This window comes from Vipera ursinii (assembly GCF_947247035.1).
Source record: "Vipera ursinii genome assembly, chromosome: 2".
NCBI lineage: Eukaryota > Metazoa > Chordata > Lepidosauria > Squamata > Viperidae > Vipera > Vipera ursinii.
Window position 1 is genome coordinate 37870130 of NC_139513.1, and position 19869 is coordinate 37889998.

The following is a 19869-nucleotide window of genomic DNA, read 5'->3' on the forward strand; positions in this document are numbered from 1 at the left end:
GCACTTTTCCAAAACTTCTAGTAGAACATTTACTAGATTGTTAAAGACTTGGGAAGGACTGTGTTAAGTATTCCCATCCAAACAGTGTTCTGAAGAAAATTACGCTATATGCCTCTGCATTCTTATTTGAGAGAAAGGTATTCTATTGAATACCATGGTCTACAGGTGGTCCTCAACTTACAACCACAACTGTTAAGGTTAAGTGAATCTGGCTTCCCCATTGACTTTGCTTGTCAGAAGTCTGCAAAAGCTAATCACGTGACTCTGGGACACTGCAGCCATCATAAATGCATGCTACTTGCCAAGTGTCTGAATTTTAATCACGTGACCATTGGGATGCTCCAGTGGTCATAAGTGAGAAAAACAGTCATAAGTCACTTTTTTCAGTGCCACTAAATGAATGGTTGTAAGTCAAGGACTACTTGTACAAGATAAATTAATCAAGATACAACGTGAATGAACTGGATCAAAAAACATATTATATACTATTATGATCAGATAAAGGATGACTGTTTGTCCAAATAGTTTCCAGGAGGATTTCAACTTAACTTTTACATACATACATACGTACGTCCAAATGGTGGCCAAATCACACTTTATTCCAGTGAAGCTCAGGGCCAAGGGAAAAATTGTACAACAGCTCCAAGCATTCTTTACATATGAATAAACTTACACCTGTTGTGTATAAATCTTTGTGTTGAGAAGGAAGGGTAATTTGCAAGGATGGAAGAGTAAAGGGGATCTCTAGGGCACCGTGTTGGTTTAAACTAGATGTATTTTTTTCATGCCTTTATTATTGCTTATAAATAAGGGAGCAAGGGTACCTAATACTCCTCTCTCCTATTTTCTCCTCAACAGGTGAAAAGGGCTGAGAGAGATTGACTCAAAGTCACCCAGCTGGTTTTTCATGCCTAAAGCGGGATAAGAAATCATCTCATTCTGAAGCTAGCATCTTAACCACTGGTTTAGATTTTTTTTCTCTCTCTAAATCTTATCACTTTTGCTAATTACATGTCACTTTTTTGCCACTTTATAACTTCACTTACCCTAACAGAAAGTATCATGCTGGATATGTATGCATGTACATTATAATTATGTTTATCCCACAAGCATAATGCGCCTTGGAGTTGTTGTTGTTTTTAATCCCATTTATATCCTGCCCTTCTCCGAAGACTCAGGGCGGCTTACAATCTAAGCACAAATCAATGTGCTTAGCACATTTGTTTGTTTGTTTTTAAAAAGTGTGTTTTAGTTAATTGCAGGCCTTAAATAAATGTCATCTATATATTCCTCCATGTTTGCAAGGTCATAATTCAATCTTTTTGAACTGAATTTTGATCCTACTTCACTCAAGTCCCATCCTGAAACACTAAAGCCAATTAAATTATTCTGCCTTACAGTATCTGTCTGTCTGTCTGTCTGTCTGTCTCTCTCTCTCTCTCTCTCTCTCTCTCTCTCTCTCTCTGTGTGTGTGTGTGTGTGTGTGTGTGTGTGTGTGTGTTTGCTAATTTTGCAGGCAACCACATACACAAGCCGATGAGCTGGCCAGCTCGTCGCTCTTAACCCGGTTTTGCTGACGTCTTGCTCGCCGCCTCTTGTAGCGCTGCTGCTGCCGCTCCTGCCGCAGAAAGCCGGATGGGAGGAGAGTCGCTATGGACGTGCAAGTTGCGCCGCTGAGATCGTGGGACGATTTCATCCCGGGCCACGACCGCTTCGCCTTGCCGGATTTCAAAGATATCTCCAAATGGAACAACCGGGTGGTCAGCAACCTGCTCTATTACCAGACCAATTACCTCGCGGTGGCTGCCGCGGTCTTTTCCATCGTGGGGTAAGCGCGTCGGCCGGCGGGGGAGCGCGCGGCTCGGAGGATGAGTGGCATGGCCACCGGGAATAGCGTTGCCCCCTAAGGCTAGCAGCAGGGCGAGGGCGAAGTTGCAGGCCTTAAATAAATGTCATCTATATATTCCTCCATGTTTGCAAGGTCTCTCTCTCCGCCGCCGGCCCCATTGCAGAAGGATCGCCGTGGGGAGAAAAGAGGGCAGGGCGTCGCTCGCAGTGGGATGGCGTTTGGGCTGCCCTTCTGATGTGGGAAGCAGCCCTATGGAGTAACAAGGCTTCCGGTTAAGGAGAGCAGTGCCCCAAATGCTTTGAACCATCTATCTTCCCACCTGGAGCTCCGCGGCGCCGCTGCAGTGACAACTCCCAGAATCAGGCCTCCCTTCCCCCGTTCTTTTAAGATGGAGGAAATATTTATTAGGCAGCCGTTCCTCGCTGTGTTTCCTAAAGTTAACGAAGCTTGGTTGCAAAGCGGCGAATGGGATTATTGTTTTAAAACGAGAGAGAGTTAGGTATATTTTGAGAATCTTCTTGGATTATAATCTCAGGATAAATGTTTTAAGTACAGTAAAGACAGCCCGCTTTGCTTTCATTTTATATATATAAAAAAAGCTATTTCTGCTTTACGTAATAAACTGCAAGAGATGCGCTTCCAGGAGAAAGTAGATTTAAAATTCCATTGAAGAGTTGCCACATAAGGTTTTTGGTTTGGAGGCCTTCTAAAGTGTGGTTTGAGGTGGAGCAAGTAAACACCAAGTTTCTCTTTGGAGGCCATTGATGACGTATGCTGTGACTAATAGTATATTTTGGCCATCAGTTTTAAAGGGATTATCAAGGTATCCTTTAGTTTAAAATGTGTGTGTGTGTGTGTGTGTGTGTGTGTCTTTTTTTTAAAAAGCTGTATATTTAAAATAGTGTTTTGTTTCTGCAGTGCTCATGGGAGCAATAAAAATGAAATCACAGTGCTACTTTGTGTCTTTTAGTATTTTAGCCTTATTGATTAGTGTTACTTGAAAAAGTAAACTATGTGTCATTATTTAAATAATTCAGCATTTCAAAAGCATTTCTCAGTTAATTGCTATGGAAACAAGACCTTTTGAAAAGATATGACTCTTCTTTAAACGTAAACACAATTTCATCTGGATATGAACAAATGAAATATGAAAAGTCCACATTTGGTGCTGCCATTGCATAAATGAAATGCAGCCAGATAATACATTTTCATTATATAACTAATGAAGTTTGTTGGGTAATATTTTTGTCTTCGTGGAACATGCAATCTAGGTAATCCTTGATTTATGACACAATTGAGCCCCAAAGTTCAAGACAGTGAAGTGTATTTTGCCTTTTATGACCTTTCTTGTTACAGTTGTTAAGTGAGTCATTACAATTGTTAAGTGAATCTGGCTTTGACTTTGACATTGACTTTGTCAGAAGGATGCAAAAATTGATCACATGACCCCAGGACACTGCAACCATCATAAACTCAGGCCAGCTGCCAAGAGTCCGAATTTTGATCATGTGACCAAGGAGATGCTGCAACGGTTGTAAGTGTGAAAAAATTATTTTATTTATAAAATGTATTGACTACCCATGTTACCATAGGGTAACTCTGGGCACCTTGCAGTTACATATAAGCTAAAACATAAAAAGTTAAAAAAAACATTAAAAATGGTCATAAAAATGGCTTTTCAGTGCCGTTGTAATTTCAAATTGTTGCTAAACAAATAGTCGTAAGTCAAGGATTAACTACTTCAAATTATTGCTTAAAACTATTGTATGTTAATATATAATATATTCTATATGATGTAATATTGTGTATCAACATACAACAGTCTATAATAGACAGGTTATATAATGGAATGTGCATTTTTCATGCATCATGTTTCTTAAACCATTGATAATTTTAGAGGTCACCATTCAAAGCTGGTCACCTTGGTACCTTCAAGTAGAATTTGATCTGGAGAGGGTGCTATGAGTTCCTACCTCTAGAGCAGGGGTGTCAAACTCAATTTCATTGAGGGCCACATCAGCATTGCAGTTACCCTTGAGGGGCCGGGTGGGTATGGCCAGGGTGGGCGTGGCCTACTGGGTGGGCGTGGCTAGAGTGTGTATGGCCTACTGGGTGGGCGTGGCCAGCTCTACATCGTTCGCATCAAGGGTGCCTATGGAGGCCTGGGCAGGAGTGGGACAGATTTGGGGGTCTCTGGCAGGAGGAGGGTCTCTGGGCCAGGGCCAAGGCAGTGGGGGCCGTTCCCTCACTGTTTCCAGGATGGCTTCGTGGGCCACATAAAACCACTTGGCGGGCCAGATCCGGCCCCCGGGCCTTGTGTTTGACATGTCTGCTCTAGAGTAATCAGAGGGGTTGGAAACCCAGAAAATGACCTCCTCTGAGGTTAGCCTGTCCCCCCCCCCCACATTCCTTTATTCTTTATTTGAAGACTTTCCTCTTCTGCAGGGCTTCTGGGGAATGGTTTTTGATTTCTAAGAATGTGCAGATATCCATATTTGTACCAACCCTTCCAGCAGTTAGTGATACTTACATTATGGGGGTTTTTACAACCAAAATACTGGGCTGTGTTGATCATTTTTATTTTCCAAATATAAATATGGGCTCTATCAGGAACCCAGAGGCATTCTGATTTCACAAAAATGATACTCTGGGTAGATTTAAGTTTTTAGCTTGACACGTCCGCTGTGAGTGAACAGGAAGCTAGTGGGCTCCAGGGGAGATGCCTGCATTGTCTTCTTGTGGTTCACATTCTGCTTGCTGCTATATCTAGATTGGAGTGTCAAAATAAAATGTGTTGAAAAATGTTCTCTATTTCCTGTACATCAGATGTTAGAAAATAATCCAGTATCAGCTTGTTCATTTGCTTGTTAACTCAGAGGAACTTGGTGCCACCAGCTTTTTTTTTGATGCAACATTTTCCACCCAGGGACACCTTTTATTTTTGAGCAGAAGCATAGGGTATCCATTCAGCTGATTATTTATACTGGCTGCTTTCCTCTACTGGCTATTCCTGCCATCGCTATATGTAGTAAAGGTGGGAAATAAATAAACCTGTTCCTCATTAGGGAGAACTAATGTTCTTCTCAAGTCTCTGGTTTGAACATTGCCTGAATAACATCAAGCTCAGATTACCAGAGTACTACCAAGTTGCTACATATCTACAAAGAAACGTGTACTGACTGATAACTTCAGTAAACCTCTCTTAACAAGAACTATATTTAGGGGGAATCATATGACTAACCTTGCTTCCGATGTCATCCATGGTATGTAATGACTATAGCTTGGAGGACTTCAGATGATATCAGGCCTGATGGATTACTCGTCTTATCTTCAAGAAGAGGGTACCAAATACTGAATGTATGCTGTTAGAGAAGAATTATTCTGTAACGGCTTAACATTCTTTAAAAATAACAATGGACCAGATAATTGCAGGCAGCATATAGGGATATGTTTGATAGGTGCCATGCTGCTTCTCTTTTCAGTTTCAGAATGCACTAGCAATTTAAGTTTGAGGCAGAGTTTTCAGCCAGCCCTGGGGTTTGCAATATTAATTCATTTATTTGGTTATTTATTTATTTATTTATTTATTTATTTAATGAGATTTATCCCATTCAGTCGTGTCCAACCCTTGGCCACTCCAAGGATCAGTACTCTCCATGCCCCTCTGGTTTTGCTTGCTTCAGATCTTCCATGGTCATCTCAGTGACATCTTTTATAGAGTCCAGTTAGCAGTACTAGGGCGCTTCCTTCTCCTTTTTCCGCTGATCGTTCCCAGCATGATTGACTCTTCCAATGGGTCAGCTCTCATGACATGACCAAAGAATGACAGTCTCTGTTTGGCGATCTTGGCTTCAAGTGATATTTTTGGTGAGGTTCGGTCTAGGACTGCTTTGTTGGTTATTTTTTGCAGTCCATGGGATGCATAATAATCACCTCCAGCACCACAATTCAAAGGCATCTCCCCTTCTCCTATCAACCTTTTTCAGTCCCAGGTTTTGCAGTGTAAGTAGCAACTGGAAAAATTATTGTGTTAACCAATCTGAATTTGGTTGCGAGGCTGATGTCTTTACTCTTCCAGATGTTATTCATGCCAGACGTTGCAGCTGTTCCAAGTGCTACATGTGTTCTGATTTCAGGGCTGCAGTCACCATTTTGGTCGATTTCAGAGCCCAGGAGGATGATTGCAATTTACATTTTTTCCTAGTTTCCAGCAAAAAAAAATGCCCATAGTAACACATTGATTCTTTAACAACTACAGCATTCACTTAACAATCCACCATGTTTATTTAACAATAGCGGTGTTTGCTTATTGACAAAAAAGTTGTAAAATTGGTCTGGTAACATGGATAACTTGACTTCTGACTGTCATGGCTTGTAATGGACATTCCAGGCACTATTACGGTTGAGGATTACCTGCAATAGCCTATTCTCAATAGGAATGGGAATATTTTGCAATAGAAAATTTAGTCTTGGTAAAAAAATTATTTTGACTGTTGCAATTTTTTCTACCCAAAGCAAATGTAATTTCCTCTGTTTAAAAATATCTGTCATTACATGTTCTCAAATTGGTAAATAGTTGTTCTTGAATACATCCTTACTGTTTTTTGTTTAAAAGGTTCCTAAATATTTAACCTTTTAAGTAGCAATGTTAAAACCAATTAGCTGATAGACAAATTGCTTTACATTTTCTGTCAAATTCCTTATCAACATTTGTTTTCTTCATGTACTTGGCTTACCAAGGCTTCTAATGCTAATAAAAATAAAGGAGAGAGAGAACATAATTTTCTGGTTCCCTTCAATATAGTGCATTGCTGTGAAATAAGACCATTACCTTTTTGTTCTTCATAAATACTCTCTGTATAAAAATGTTAGCGCTGCAACTTAGTAAGAATTGCAAATAAAAAAGACCATTCCAGATGTGAAGGTTTTTCCCAAAAGAAAAAAAAAATAAGAAAAATCATAGGCAATCCTTGCTTCTTCTGATTTATCTTACTGATAGCCTTTAGAATATATCTGTTATTATCTCACATGTTTTGGGCAGTGCTTTTTTTGTAAAAGAAAAAGGTGCTGGATCTCACACCTGTCATACAACCTGTCTTGCCTACCCTACAAGATTCCATCCAAAAAAGGTGCCGGAACTCTGTTCTGAGCGTTCTATGACAAAAAAAAGCCCTGGTTTTGGGAGAACAAAACTCATTTGATCAGGATGTAATGTCTCCTTTAGAATTTTTTTGCAGTGTTTGCCATGAAGAATGTATAATCTGCATTCAATAATGAAATGGGTCTATATTTTTCAGGGCGAATTGAATCTTTTCCCTACTTTATAAATAAAAGAAACAAAAGCTTATTTTTATGATGAGAGGATTTCGTTGTATACCTGAATATTGTTCATTACTTGAGTTAAAGGTTTAATCAAAATTTCCTTGCAACATATTGCAGAAATATCACCAGGCCCCTGAGTTTCATTGTTTTTTAACGTTTTAATTACCGTAATACTTTATTTTTGCCTTCTGTTATGGGCCAATTAACAGCTTCTTTTTGTTGCTCAGTGAATTTTTAAACTAATATGCCATTCAAATATTCATCCATTTTTGCTGGATAGGATTGCTATGTGCAATATAATTTCAATTTATGACTTGTTTCTAATTGTTTCACATCATTTGGTAAGGTAACTTTCTGCTTTTAAACAGATTTCCATTTGATGCTAGAAAGATGAACAACCTTCTCATACATTTTTTATTAGCCTCCCATATTGTGATTTGGAAGTTCCAGAAATTAAATTCCTGTTGACATTTCAGTTCCTGTTGAGTCATATCTTTAAAGTTGTCTCAGAAACTTAGTAAATGGTTATTATTACATTTGTTCAATCTGGAGATTTCCATGTTCAGTCTTGCAATATTGGGTTATGATCTGCATATATTGATGGTGCCATTTCTTCATCAATATTAGTCAACCATGAATCTGAATTCCAACTCGCATATATTTTGGATTCTGGAATAAAATTTGTGACTGAAGAATAGTAAATATATTCTCTGTTTATTATCTCATTTGGATGTGTGGAGATATAATATTATATAGTTTGGTACAATGTGAGGAAATTTTTAAATAATTCTATTTGGTAAAGTTGATTTACTGTATGCAGAAGACAGAATAAAATGCATTTGTATCCCAATTTTTAAAATATAATTATAGTATCAGGAAGGAATTGGAAATGGTTCATAACCCTTATTGGCCTTCTTAATAACTTCTTTAAAAAATTGTAATTTCTCAATTATAAAGATTCAAATCTATAATTACAATGAAATGTGCATCCAAATTGTAATATATACTGCCAAGTCAGCTATTTGTTTTCTACATTCGTTGAGCACCAGAAGCAGACCACTCAAAGGAAAAGTCTAGTCTGTTAGTGAAATAACTAATAGCAATTTCGAATTGAGTCATATTGTGATGATTGGAAATCACAGGAATTAAAACCTACACATCTCTCCTCTGGGATTGTGCTGGTTTGGGATGAGAGTTTGGGAGTTGTTGTCTGGCACATCTAGAGCAGACATGTCAAACACAAGGCCCAGGGGCCAGATCCGGCCCGCAAAGTGCTTTCATGCGGCCCGCGAAGCCATCCTGGAAACAGTGAGGGAACAGCCCCCACTGTCTTGGCCCTGGCCCAGAGACCTTCCTTCTGCCAGAGACCCTCAGATCTGTCCCACTCCTGCCCAGGCCCCCATAGGCACCCTTGATGCGAATGATGTAGAGCTGGCCATGCCCACCCAGTAGGCCATATGCACTCTAGCCACGCCCACCCTGGCCATACCCACCCAGCCCCTTGAGGGCAACCGCAATGTTGATGCGGCCCTCAATGAAATTGAGTTTGACACCCCTGATCTAGAGGGATCTAGATTGAGAAAAACTGATTTGAACACTATTTTTAAAGATCTTAATCTAGCTCCTATAGGATCCTCGAAAATCTGAGTTGTTTGCCTGACAATACAGTGGTACTTTGGTACTCAACCTTAATTGGTTCCAGGAGGCTTAATGAGTACCAAAAATTATGAGTACCAAACAAATTTTTCTCATAAGGAATAATGCAGTCAGTCAGTAGGCAGCTGACATGGACAAGTTGTAGCTTATGTGTTGAGTAGCAAACAGATAATGAGCATTTTGACAATGCGTCAAAATCTGTTGAGTACCAAATTCAGTGAGTTTCAAAGCAGTTGAGTACCACTGTATAACATATACATTACATTTATTAAGGTGGAACATTTTGGATTGTGTTGAGAAAGTTCTATGACTTTTCTCTTGAGTTGGAGAAGAGAGGGCCGTCATGCAGTCTCGAAACAAGTTGCAGCTGTTTTAAAAACAGTTTCACACTCACACATGCTCCAAGCCACCTTCTCAGAATAGAATTCAAAAGACCGCATAGCCATAATAGATAGGGAAACAAAATAATGATGAAATAAATTTCAGCCTGGGTAGTTCTGAGAACAACTCCTGAAGTTGTTTACTTTGAACCATTTTAAAAATAAGATTCCATATGGTCACACCCTAGATCAATCTACAAACATTTATGCAGTTAAATATTCTGAATGGCTAATCTTGGGGCGTGCTAATCTCTTACCATTAAGAGAGGGCATTCATTGCTACAATTTTTTTAAAAAAACCTAATCTTAAATTATGTTGTTTTACTCAGATGACATCACTAACTGTAATGTTGGAATTTATTTATTTATTTATTTTTATTACATTTATATCCCGCCCTTCTCCGAAGACTCAGGGCGGCTTACAAGCTTAGCAGTGATAACAATGATAACAAATCCAATACAAGGGACCTGAATATCAGTTTGAAATTGCCCATGTGTACAATTCCATCTTATTGTGGTTTGTATTTCCATTCACCATCTGTGAAAAACTGGAACTTTGAATGTTGACTCAATGGGGGGAAACAAATGGCAACCTAGTATACTGTACCTTTCCTGAGCTCTTTCTGCCAAATCCAGAGGGTTGCCAGCTGTCTGCTGTTGTTATGATTGTTGCTTTAAATGTGTATGTTTGTGTTGCTTGAATCTTTCTAGGCAGGAAATCTCCCTGCTCATCCTTGCCTAAGAGAACATATTACTTTAAATAAAGCAGTTGGAGAGAAGAAATAATGGTGCTTTTATTTTATTTATACGATCTACATATACCCATCACACTGTCAAGCAACTCTAGGCAGTTTACAATGTGAAATAAAGGAGAACATTAAAAACAATAAGCATTAAAAATAAAAGCTTTTCCTGCCTTATAGTTGTTTACTTGAGCTTATATCTGGGATCAGTCAGATCCATACCTGGTCTTTCTCTTCTGATTGTTTCTGATGCTTCATCTTCCGGAGATTTGCAGTAATGTAATGTACGGCCTGAGACTGTCACACTTAAAGACAAATCAGCAACCTGACAGAATATTGAAAAACATCCTAAGCAACATCTGAAGGTGCGTCAGATCCATCAGGTATCTCATGGGTTGCTGCTCCTGAAGGTCCTGAGTAGCAGTTTATTTTGGTTGGACCAGAAGTGACATGACGATGCATGACAGGGGATTCAATATGATGTTCTCGGTGACAGATGTGAGTTTTAATATACAGTCACCTTCATGTGTCAGACTAGAGCAGTGATGGCAAACCTTTGAGAGACTGAGTGCCCAAACTGCAACCCAAAACCCGCTTATTTATCACAAAGTGCCAACACGGCAATTTAATCTGAATACTGAGGTTTTAGTTTAGAAAAAACAACTCATACATTAACATCTTTTGTCTTAAAAGAAAAACACAATAACAAAGCTTTCAATGATGCAAACAACTTTTTATTGAAAGGTAAAAGTTTGCATTTGGCATGCTTTTTAACTATTAATGTGATTTTTGCTGTTGTATGCGTGCTGATAATTTGTCTAACCTTGGCTCATACTTTAGTAAGTTTGAGAGCAACCCATGGAGCACTCAGGTCATCTGTTAGTCTGTTTCTCGTGTCAGATTTGATATAATTCAAAGCTGAAAACGGAGCGCTCTCTCTGGAGGCTTGTTTTGGCTAGGAAGGGGCTTGAGAAATGGCTTTTTCCTGTGAAATCTTAGCCAAAGAGTGAGGCGTGCGTGCCCACAGAGAGGGCTCTGAGTGCCCCCTCTGGCACGCGTGCCATAGGTTCGCCACCACTGGACTAGAGATTCTAGCAGCTGTAAAATGATTGGTCGGGGCTTGATCAATGCTTCCACAAAACAATCCTCTGGACCAATTAATTTGAGACAGTGTGACTCCCCTTTGCCTGTCTGGCATAGCAAGGTCAATTACTGTCTGCAAAAGATGGTAGCTCAGATATAATGTGGGGGCCCAAAAGACAATGTTAAAAGCAGTATCAGCTGCTTTAAGCTTAAAGTTAAAGTTAAATTCCTTGCTCTGCTTCCTGCTAGAAATGTGATGTTTGTACTGCATTAGTTTGTGACCCACCAAACTAATTGCAGCTCATCAATAAATGCTTTTAGGTGTGGTTATTTATTTAGCATATTGCATATAATGTCAGGGAAATCTACAAATTCTAAACGCAATGCAGTCCTGGCAGCCTAGATTGCTAGTTCATTCTGTGTGGCACTTGTGTGCCTATCCTTTGTGCACCACAGGGGGCGAACTAGCTTACACTTAGCTAACTAGTGGGGCTCGGATTGCTGGCTCTTCCGGGTTTCTGCCTCCCCCCCCCCGGTCTCTCCTCACTTCACATTGTGTCACAATGGCTTCCATCCGGCCAGGTCAAGCACTGACCTTTGCTCTCCACACTCACAAACACAGCTAAGTCTTTCCCGCTGAAGTGGTACCCATTTATCTACTTCTATATTGCATCCCCTAGGTCAGGGGTAGGCAACCTCGGCTCTTTGATGACTCATGGACTTCAACTCCCAGAATTCCTGAGCCAGCTTGGCTGGCTCAGGAATTCTGGGAGTTGAAGTCCATGAGTCATCAAAGAGCTGAGGTTGCCTACCCCTGTCCTAGGTATAGATTAAACTTGTACACATAGATTAGGCCCTGGACAGTCCCAGAAAGATAGCTTTGCATGGTGTTCAATTAATTCCCCACTGAGTCTTGGCCTAATATTTCTCAGCTAACTTTTAAGTTATTGCGGTATTATTTTTTAAAAAAAATAATGCAATAGACAAGGCTACCTTTTTTAGAGTGACATTTCCTATGAAATAAATAATACAGCAGTGATTTCTGCCTGGAGTTAACTCTTCAGTTTTTCCAGGCAGAATTTCCAGAAATTCTTTTTTTTTTCTCTTCTAAATATAGCTGCAGCTGACCATAAGTGACTCAGACATTTAGAGAGACTGTTTTTTGTATGACACTCGGAATTACAAATGAGCGACAACAGCAGGTGGTCAACAACTGTTGTGAAGGAAAGGTGGCTGACACTTGCTAATTCCAGCTATATCTTTGGCATCCAATATTTTGATAATGAATCTAAAATGACTTGAAGCCTATTGGATGTTTATAAGAGTGAACGCTAGTGGACATGTCATAGCAGGCAATGTTCCAGAATTAGCTTTGGACAGGACAGCAAGAATGGTTCATTCACAAACTTGGCAGTTTAGAACAGGACATTTTTTTTGCTTCATTAAACTAGACATACCCAATTCCAGCAACCGTTCCTTATAGGTTTTAGCCTCCGGTCCCCTGATCATCTTTGTTGCTCTTTTCTGTACTCTTTCTAGAATTTCAACATCTTTTTTACATCGTGGTGATCAAAACTGGATGCAGTATTCCAAGTGTGCCCTTACCAAGGCACTATAAAGTAGTATTAACACTTCACGTGTTCTTGATTCTGTCCCTCTGTTAATGCAGCCTAGCACTGTGTTGGCTTTTTTGGCAGCTGCAGCACACTGCTGGCTCATATTGAAGTGATTGTCCACTAGGACTCCCATGATCCCTCTCACAGTTACTACTATTGAGCCAGGTACCACCTATACCAGTGGTGGTGAACCTATGGCACGTGTGCCAGAGGCGGCACTCAGAGCCCTCTCTGTGAGCATGCACGCCATCACCCCAGCCCTGCTTCCCCCTGCGGCCCCCTCCTCACCAGCAGCCCCCCCGGAGGAGAGTTGCCCCTGGACGTGGCCCGCACAGAGCAGCACAGCCAAGGACATGGCAGCGGGGACAAGACTCTGCCCTCATGCCCCATTGTGCGCATATGATGCTGCAAGACGTGGGTGGAGGGCGTGGCTGCCATGGTGCTATCTGCGGGCTGTGGAGGCGGTAGGTGGCCCTGTGAGCAGGCGGAGCATGAGCGGAGCAGGCAGGGTGGGGGGCGGGGGTGGGATGGGGCAGTTTTTGGGCACTCATGTCTAAAAGGTTTGCCATCACTGACCTATACCATACCTGTGCTGGCCAGAGATGATGGGGCTTGTCATCTGGCATTTGTACAGGATATTTTAGAGAAAATAGAATAAATATTTGAATTTCTGGACAGACTCGAACACTGGGCACTATCTAACAAAATGAAATTCAATTGTGAAAAAAGTAAGGTTCTACATTTAGGCAGGAAAAATCAAATGCACAGATATAGTATAGGTGGTACCTTGCTCGATAGTAGTAACTGTGAGAGAGATCTCGGAGTCCTAGTGGACAATCACTTCAATATGAGCCAGCAGTGTGCTGCAGCTGCCAAAACAGCCAACACAGTGCTAGGCTGCATTAACAGAGGGATAGAATCAAGATCACGTGAAGTACTAATACCACTTTACAATGCCTTAGTAAGGCCACACCTGGAATACTGCATCCAGTTTTGGTCACCACAATGTAAAAAAGATGTCGAGACTCTAGAAAGAGTGCAGAGAAGAGCAACAAAGATGATCAGGAGACTTGAGGCTAAAACATATAAGGAACAGTTGCTGGGATTGGGTTTGTGTAGTTTAATGAAGAGAAGGGCAAGTGGTGACATGATAGCAGTGTTCCAATATCTCAGGGGCTGCCACAAAGAAGAGGGAGTCAAGCTATTCTCCAAAGCGCCCGAAGGCAGGACAAGAAGCAATGGATGGAAACTAGTCAAGGAGGGAAGCAACCTAGAACTAAGGATAAACTTCCTGACAGTTAGAACAATTAATCAGTGGAACAAACTGCCTGCAGAAGCTGTGAATGCTCCAATACTGGAAGTTTTTAAGAAGAGACTGGACAGCCATTTGTCTGAAATGTTATAGGGTTTCCTTCCTCCAAGGTCCCTTCCAACTACTACTACTACTTCTTCTTCTTCTTCTTCTTCTTCTTCTTCTTCTTCTTCTTCTTCTTCTTCTTCTTCTTCTTCTTCTTCTTCTTCTTCTTCTTCTTCTTCTTCTTCTTCTTATTAAATACAAACACACAGGCACTAAATAAATGAAGATGACAGTTCAAGGAACCTGGTGTATTTGTGTGTGTGTGTGTGTGTGTGTGTGTGTGTATGATAATCATTCATTAACTATACTTTTCTGACATTTGAAGTTTAAATAGTTACTTGCTGGGGCATTTTAGCTGTTTGAGATACAAATAACTTTAAAAACATCTTATTTATTTGAATTGTAATGCAATGTTTTTATTCTGCTGTTCAATTTAATTTTAATTAGTTTTCAAACTTGTATTCCTCCTGACTGCCAGTGAGTTTCAGCAGCTTTCCACAATCAGCAAGAAAATATTGAAGTAAAACTCATTTTAAAAGAATATAAAAGATGGCAAGAATCATAAACTAGATAGGAAGAAGTTTTAATCTTCCTTGCCAAAGGCCTGGTTTATTTATTTAATGAGTTTTGCCCTTTTTTACAACTTTTCTTTACACAGCTGTTAAGTGAATCACCGCAGTTGTTAAGTTAGCAAAACAGTTGTTAAGTGAATCTGGTTTCCCCATTGACTTTGTTTGTCAGAAGGTGCAGAAGATTACCCCCATATGCCCAGAACACCTCAACCATCCTAAATGCATGCCAGTTGCCAAGCTTCCAAATTTTGATCACGTGACCATATCATGTGAGGAGGATACTGCAAGTAAGTGTGAAAAATGGTCATAAGTCGCTTTTTGGTGCTGTTGTCACTAAATGAATGGCTGTAAGTTGAGGATTACATGTATTGTATTCATAAGTCACAGGAACCCTGAACAACGTGCAGGCAGCCACAGATCTCGGAGGGAGAGTCTGAAGCCAAGAGGCTCAGCGGTTCTGCTTGGGTCCAAAGAAGCTGGTTGTCTTGTTGTGCCATTATCGTTTGTTTGGGTATGTTCACCATTGTCCATATCTTTGCAGATTCCTGAATCCCCTGAAAATGCTGCTTGGCATCCTTGTGGTGATCCTGGTCTTCACAGCATTCGTGTGTGCATCCCACAAAAAAGACTTCATTTGCAAGTTTAAGAAGCAGTACCCTGCTGCCTTTGTCATAGCAGTTATGTTACTGAGCTATATCCTGATATCCTTTTTTGGAGGCGTCATGGTGTTTCTGTTTGGAATCACATTTCCTTTGTTCTGTGAGTTTTTCTCATATTATCTGTAGCCAGGCATAAAACTGAATGCCAGTTCCCTTCTGCAACTGCTTTCATTTCTTTCCATAAACTGTTAAGTGTCAAGAAGCATTTCTCATTAACTGCAAATATACAGAGAAATTAGTAGATGCTTTTACTAGTGATATTCAGGTGCAGGGTTTTTATTTTCAGTCCAGATGGCAGAATAACAGTTGTCACGTTTAGCAGTATATTATTTTGTTTGCCACCAAGAGTTTTGGACATAGATTGACGGCTACATGAATTGGATTAATAAATACATAAATCTCTGGCTGGCTATCCATTTAGCTGAGCTAATATTACATTAAGAAGTTGTGAATGCTCCAACACTGGAAGTTTTTAAGAAGAGACTGGACAGTCGTTTGTCTGAAATGGTATAGGGTTTCCTCCCTGAGCAGGGGGTTGGAATAGATGACCTCCTTCCAACATCATCATCATCATCATCATCATCATCATCATCATCATCATTATATAATTGGACTAAGCTAAATTGCAGAGCTCCATCACCAGCATTCAGAATCAAGGAACTGAAAAATATGAATGTTACGTTGTGTGTATGCATGCATAAAGAGATTTTTTGGTCCTAAGTGGATTTTGTTTCTCTCACTAGATAGATTAGCAAAAAATGGGCTAATACTACAGGAGTCTTAGAAAGGATTTACTAATACATCATAATTTCAACCTGAAGAAGAGGCTATTAATTCTGTTGTGTTACTGTTAATCCAGGATAAGGACTCTCTCGCAAATATATAATTATTTCTTATGAGTACATCGAACAACTACTTGGAAACCACTTCTGGACTTTGTGCTTGAAGTGAAAAAAAATTAAACTTTGATTTTGGATTTTGCTGATTAGATAGGTTTGTTGTTATTGAAATGACTAGTTTATATCATGATATAATAGTAAAAAATTGAGATTTGGTGACTTTATTCTACTGCAACAAAAGGAGTTGGAAGTCAACACTTTTTTTTCTTTCTTTTTCCCTCTTGCCCTACACTTTTCTCTTTCCTTTTTTCCTCCCTTATTTTCCCATTGTTTTCTTTTGTATTTTGCATTTATATTATATTTTGGTAAACTAATAACATTTTGGGGGGAAATTAGCATATTGAATGACAAGGTTGATATATCATGTTAAGCTATGATATTGAAACCATTAACATTCAATAAACCACAACTGGTTTGGTACATTCAGTACACTAAACCAAGAATTTTTAAGTTCACAAGATTCAATGGCTGGGTTCATACAGGATGTTAAGAATTTTATTTTTATTTTATTTTAATTCCATTTATATCCCGCCCTTCTCCGAAGACTCAGGGCGGCTTACAAGCTTAGCAGTAGCCTTCATTCTATGTATATGCCTGCTTATTAGGGCTTTCACACACACCCAAGCGGCATTATTACAAAGTCAGCTTAATTGCCCCCAACAATCTGGGTCCTCATTTTACCTACCTCGGAAGGCTAAACAATGGAAGGCTAAACAAAACATTTTAGGACTTTGCGTGTTATATGACAATTTTGAAATTCAGTAAAAAATTAACTAGGTTCACAGATCAATGTGGCTTATTATATTTGGTTTTTTTTAACTTAATATATGAATGCATCTTTATGGTTAATAAACCAGGGGTTTATAGCTTAGACTATTGTGGCTTTTTTGACCAATTATGGCTAATCTTGCTTTAATATAGTACGGCAACGGGGCAGTTTTGTTGGCTGCCACTGTAGCAACGTCAATCTTTTTCACCAGTTATCTAGTGAAGGACACTTGTGGCTTACTGTTGCTTTCCTTTCCCTAGTGATGTTTCTTCATGCATCCTTGAGGCTTCGGAATTTAAAGAACAAGATGGAGAACAAGATAGAAAGCATCGGCTTAAAGAAGACTCCCATGGGCATTATCCTGGATCTTCTTGAACAACAGGAGGAGACCATTTCCAAACTAGCTGATTACCTGGCTAAAGCAAAGGATTAAACATGCAGGTTGCGTGGGGAAATTTGTTCATTTTGTCCAGCACCCTTTCTCAGTCTGTGAGTGAATACAGTCAGTGCAGACTGCAAGAGTGAAGTATGGCAAAATAAAACACCCCCAACTCTTCTGAGATTCCCTTGCACAGGGTGGTAGCAACCCATTTATAACCTGTCAAAGGTGTCTTGAGATACAAATGCATTGGTTAATGTGCAGCACGCACTAGTGTGGAAATGTAGACTTAACTTCCTTCAGATTCTTTTCTCTCTGTGTTAAGTATTTTTGAAACTGCATATTTTGTGGCAATTCTAAATGCACAGTATTCTTTTTACCTTCAAGCAACATAACTGTGTGCTACTGCACATATCCAAACGACTACTTTTGAGTGCAAAAATAAACCCAAATTATGAACATCCTGGTGCACCTTTTGAGTGGGATGTGGTTCCCCTATGGAGAAATAGAGACCTACAATTAGAAGTATGATATGCCCATTTTGTTGTGGAATATTTGAATATGTCTCCTATTTAGTAGCTGAGCCCTTTTTCCCCCCAGCATGAGTTGCAAGCTCGCACAGATAACATCTAGCCAACAACATTCCTTCTTTCTGTATGCATATGAAGAATTGTACTGTTAGGAGCAGATTTTGTAACAAGAGAAACATGATTTCCTGTGCATGCTCACATCCAGGTATTATATATGCTTTTAGTAATAATATTTAGTAATTGTCAGGCTTGAGATCTGCCATCTCATAGAATTATGAATCTTACTGAGTATATGACTGGAAAACCAAATCTCAGTGTTTGTTAATATCGCATAATGACACTTAATTTAAATTTTGTGCAAGAAGAATAAATAATATTTAAAATACCACAAACTCCTTCCTTACCTTTTCTGTTCCACTTACATGCAACGTTGTAGATTTATTTATACTGCAAATGGTAGTAGAAAAGAAACTCATCCAATTTTCCATTTGTGAGACTGATAATTAACTAATGTTAGCTCTGCAACTCCCTATCCCTATCTTTTCCTTTTGGAACTGGAACTAAAACTGTAACATTTATTACGTGCAGGCTTGTAAAGTTACTTGTAAAATACAACAAATTACTTGGTGGAGAATGTGTGAATATTTTCCAGCATTAAAGATTAGCAACCTACACTTGATTTGCTTGTCCTCTTACAATGCCTTTGGCTCTTTCAATGTTTGGTTTAGTCCACAGCTTTGTCATTTTAATTAAATTATGTAACAATAAAATGGTATTTAGTACATATAAATGCTACTGTAATTTTGAACAATGTTCCCTTAGTGTCCTTATTTAAATAGACGTGTCTCTGAAATACATCATTCCAATAAATAATTAACAGGCACCCCATTGTTGATATTTCCCATTGATACAGTTACTCTATCACAGACATGTCAAACACAAGGCCCGGGGGCCAGATTCGGCTCGCGAAGTGGTTTCATGTGGCCCGCGAAGCCATCCTGGAAACAGTGAGGGAACGGCCCCCACTGCCTTGGCCCTGGCCCAGAGACCCTCCTTCTGCCAGAGACCCTCAGATCTGTCCCACTCCTGCCCAGGCCCCCATAGGCACCCTTGATGCGATTGTTGTAGAGCTGGCCACGCCCACCCAGTAGGCCATACGCACTCTAGCCACGCCTACCCAGTAGGCCACGCCCACCCAGGCCACGCCCACCCGGCCCCCTGAGGGCAACCGCAATGCTGATGCAGCCCTCAATGAAATTGAGTTTGACACCCCTGCTCTATCAGTTTAAAACAGAGGAGGACCTTTCAGGCTTTTGTATTACTGTTCTCTATAAAGTTAGCGCTACCAAGCTATTCCTATGGAATAGTTATCATAGCAAAATTCCAAAGAAAAGAACCTCCATATTTGGTCTTAGAATAAATTGTGCATGTGCTAAAACCAAGTGAAAAGGAGAGGAATAGCTAGGTTAGACCTGTTGGAGAGGAATTGTTACTAGATTTTAACTTCACTTTTAGATTCTTTGCTAGCTTTTCTTGGAGACTGAATAAAGTTCATAACCTCAGATTGTTTTGATTTTTAGTTGTTGTTGGTTATTTGTAGCACCTTAAATGGTTCTTTCACCACTACTTTATTTGCCTTTGGGGAGAAGCTGATATTGTGTTGGGCTACCACAGTGGTGGGATTCAAATATGTGAACAACCGGTTCTCTGTGTGGATGCCGCTTCTGGAAGTCCATTCTGGGCCTGGGCAACAAAAAATTAGCTACCGGTTCTGCCGAACTGGTGCGTACCGGCTGAATCCCACCACTGGGCTACTGGAACTAGAAGACAACCATTTGGAATCCCATATGCCATCATGAATATTATATGGATTTTTACAGCACAGATCGGGTAGCCCAAATATTGTACCTAATTTGGATAAAATACATATTTAAAAACACAAAATAATAAAGTAGTGCATGGAACAGATACCTTAAGACATGGTAATTGCGATTGCTTGAAACTGCCCACTTTATTCTTGAAGTTTCCTGTCATGCCTGCCTCTTCTTTGGGACA

At 39.9% G+C, this 19869-nt stretch overlaps 1 protein-coding gene across 2 annotated transcripts; it reads left to right on the forward strand.

Annotated features, from left to right (window-relative positions):
- The first annotated feature begins 1637 nt into the window (after positions 1-1637).
- Positions 1638-19371, forward strand: ARL6IP5 (ARF like GTPase 6 interacting protein 5). Of its 2 annotated transcripts, none has more exons than XM_083354269.1 (3): positions 1638-1828; positions 15120-15337; positions 17166-19371. In XM_083354269.1, exons 1-3 carry the CDS (start codon positions 1653-1655, stop codon positions 17336-17338), a joined length of 567 nt encoding a protein of 188 aa, XP_083210395.1. In that variant the 5' UTR covers positions 1638-1652; the 3' UTR covers positions 17339-19371. The 2 variants fall into 2 exon arrangements, with proteins under 2 accessions (XP_083210395.1, XP_083210396.1); XM_083354270.1 differs by lacking the exon at positions 1638-1828 and adding an exon at positions 3247-3383.
- The last annotated feature ends 498 nt before the right edge of the window (positions 19372-19869 follow it).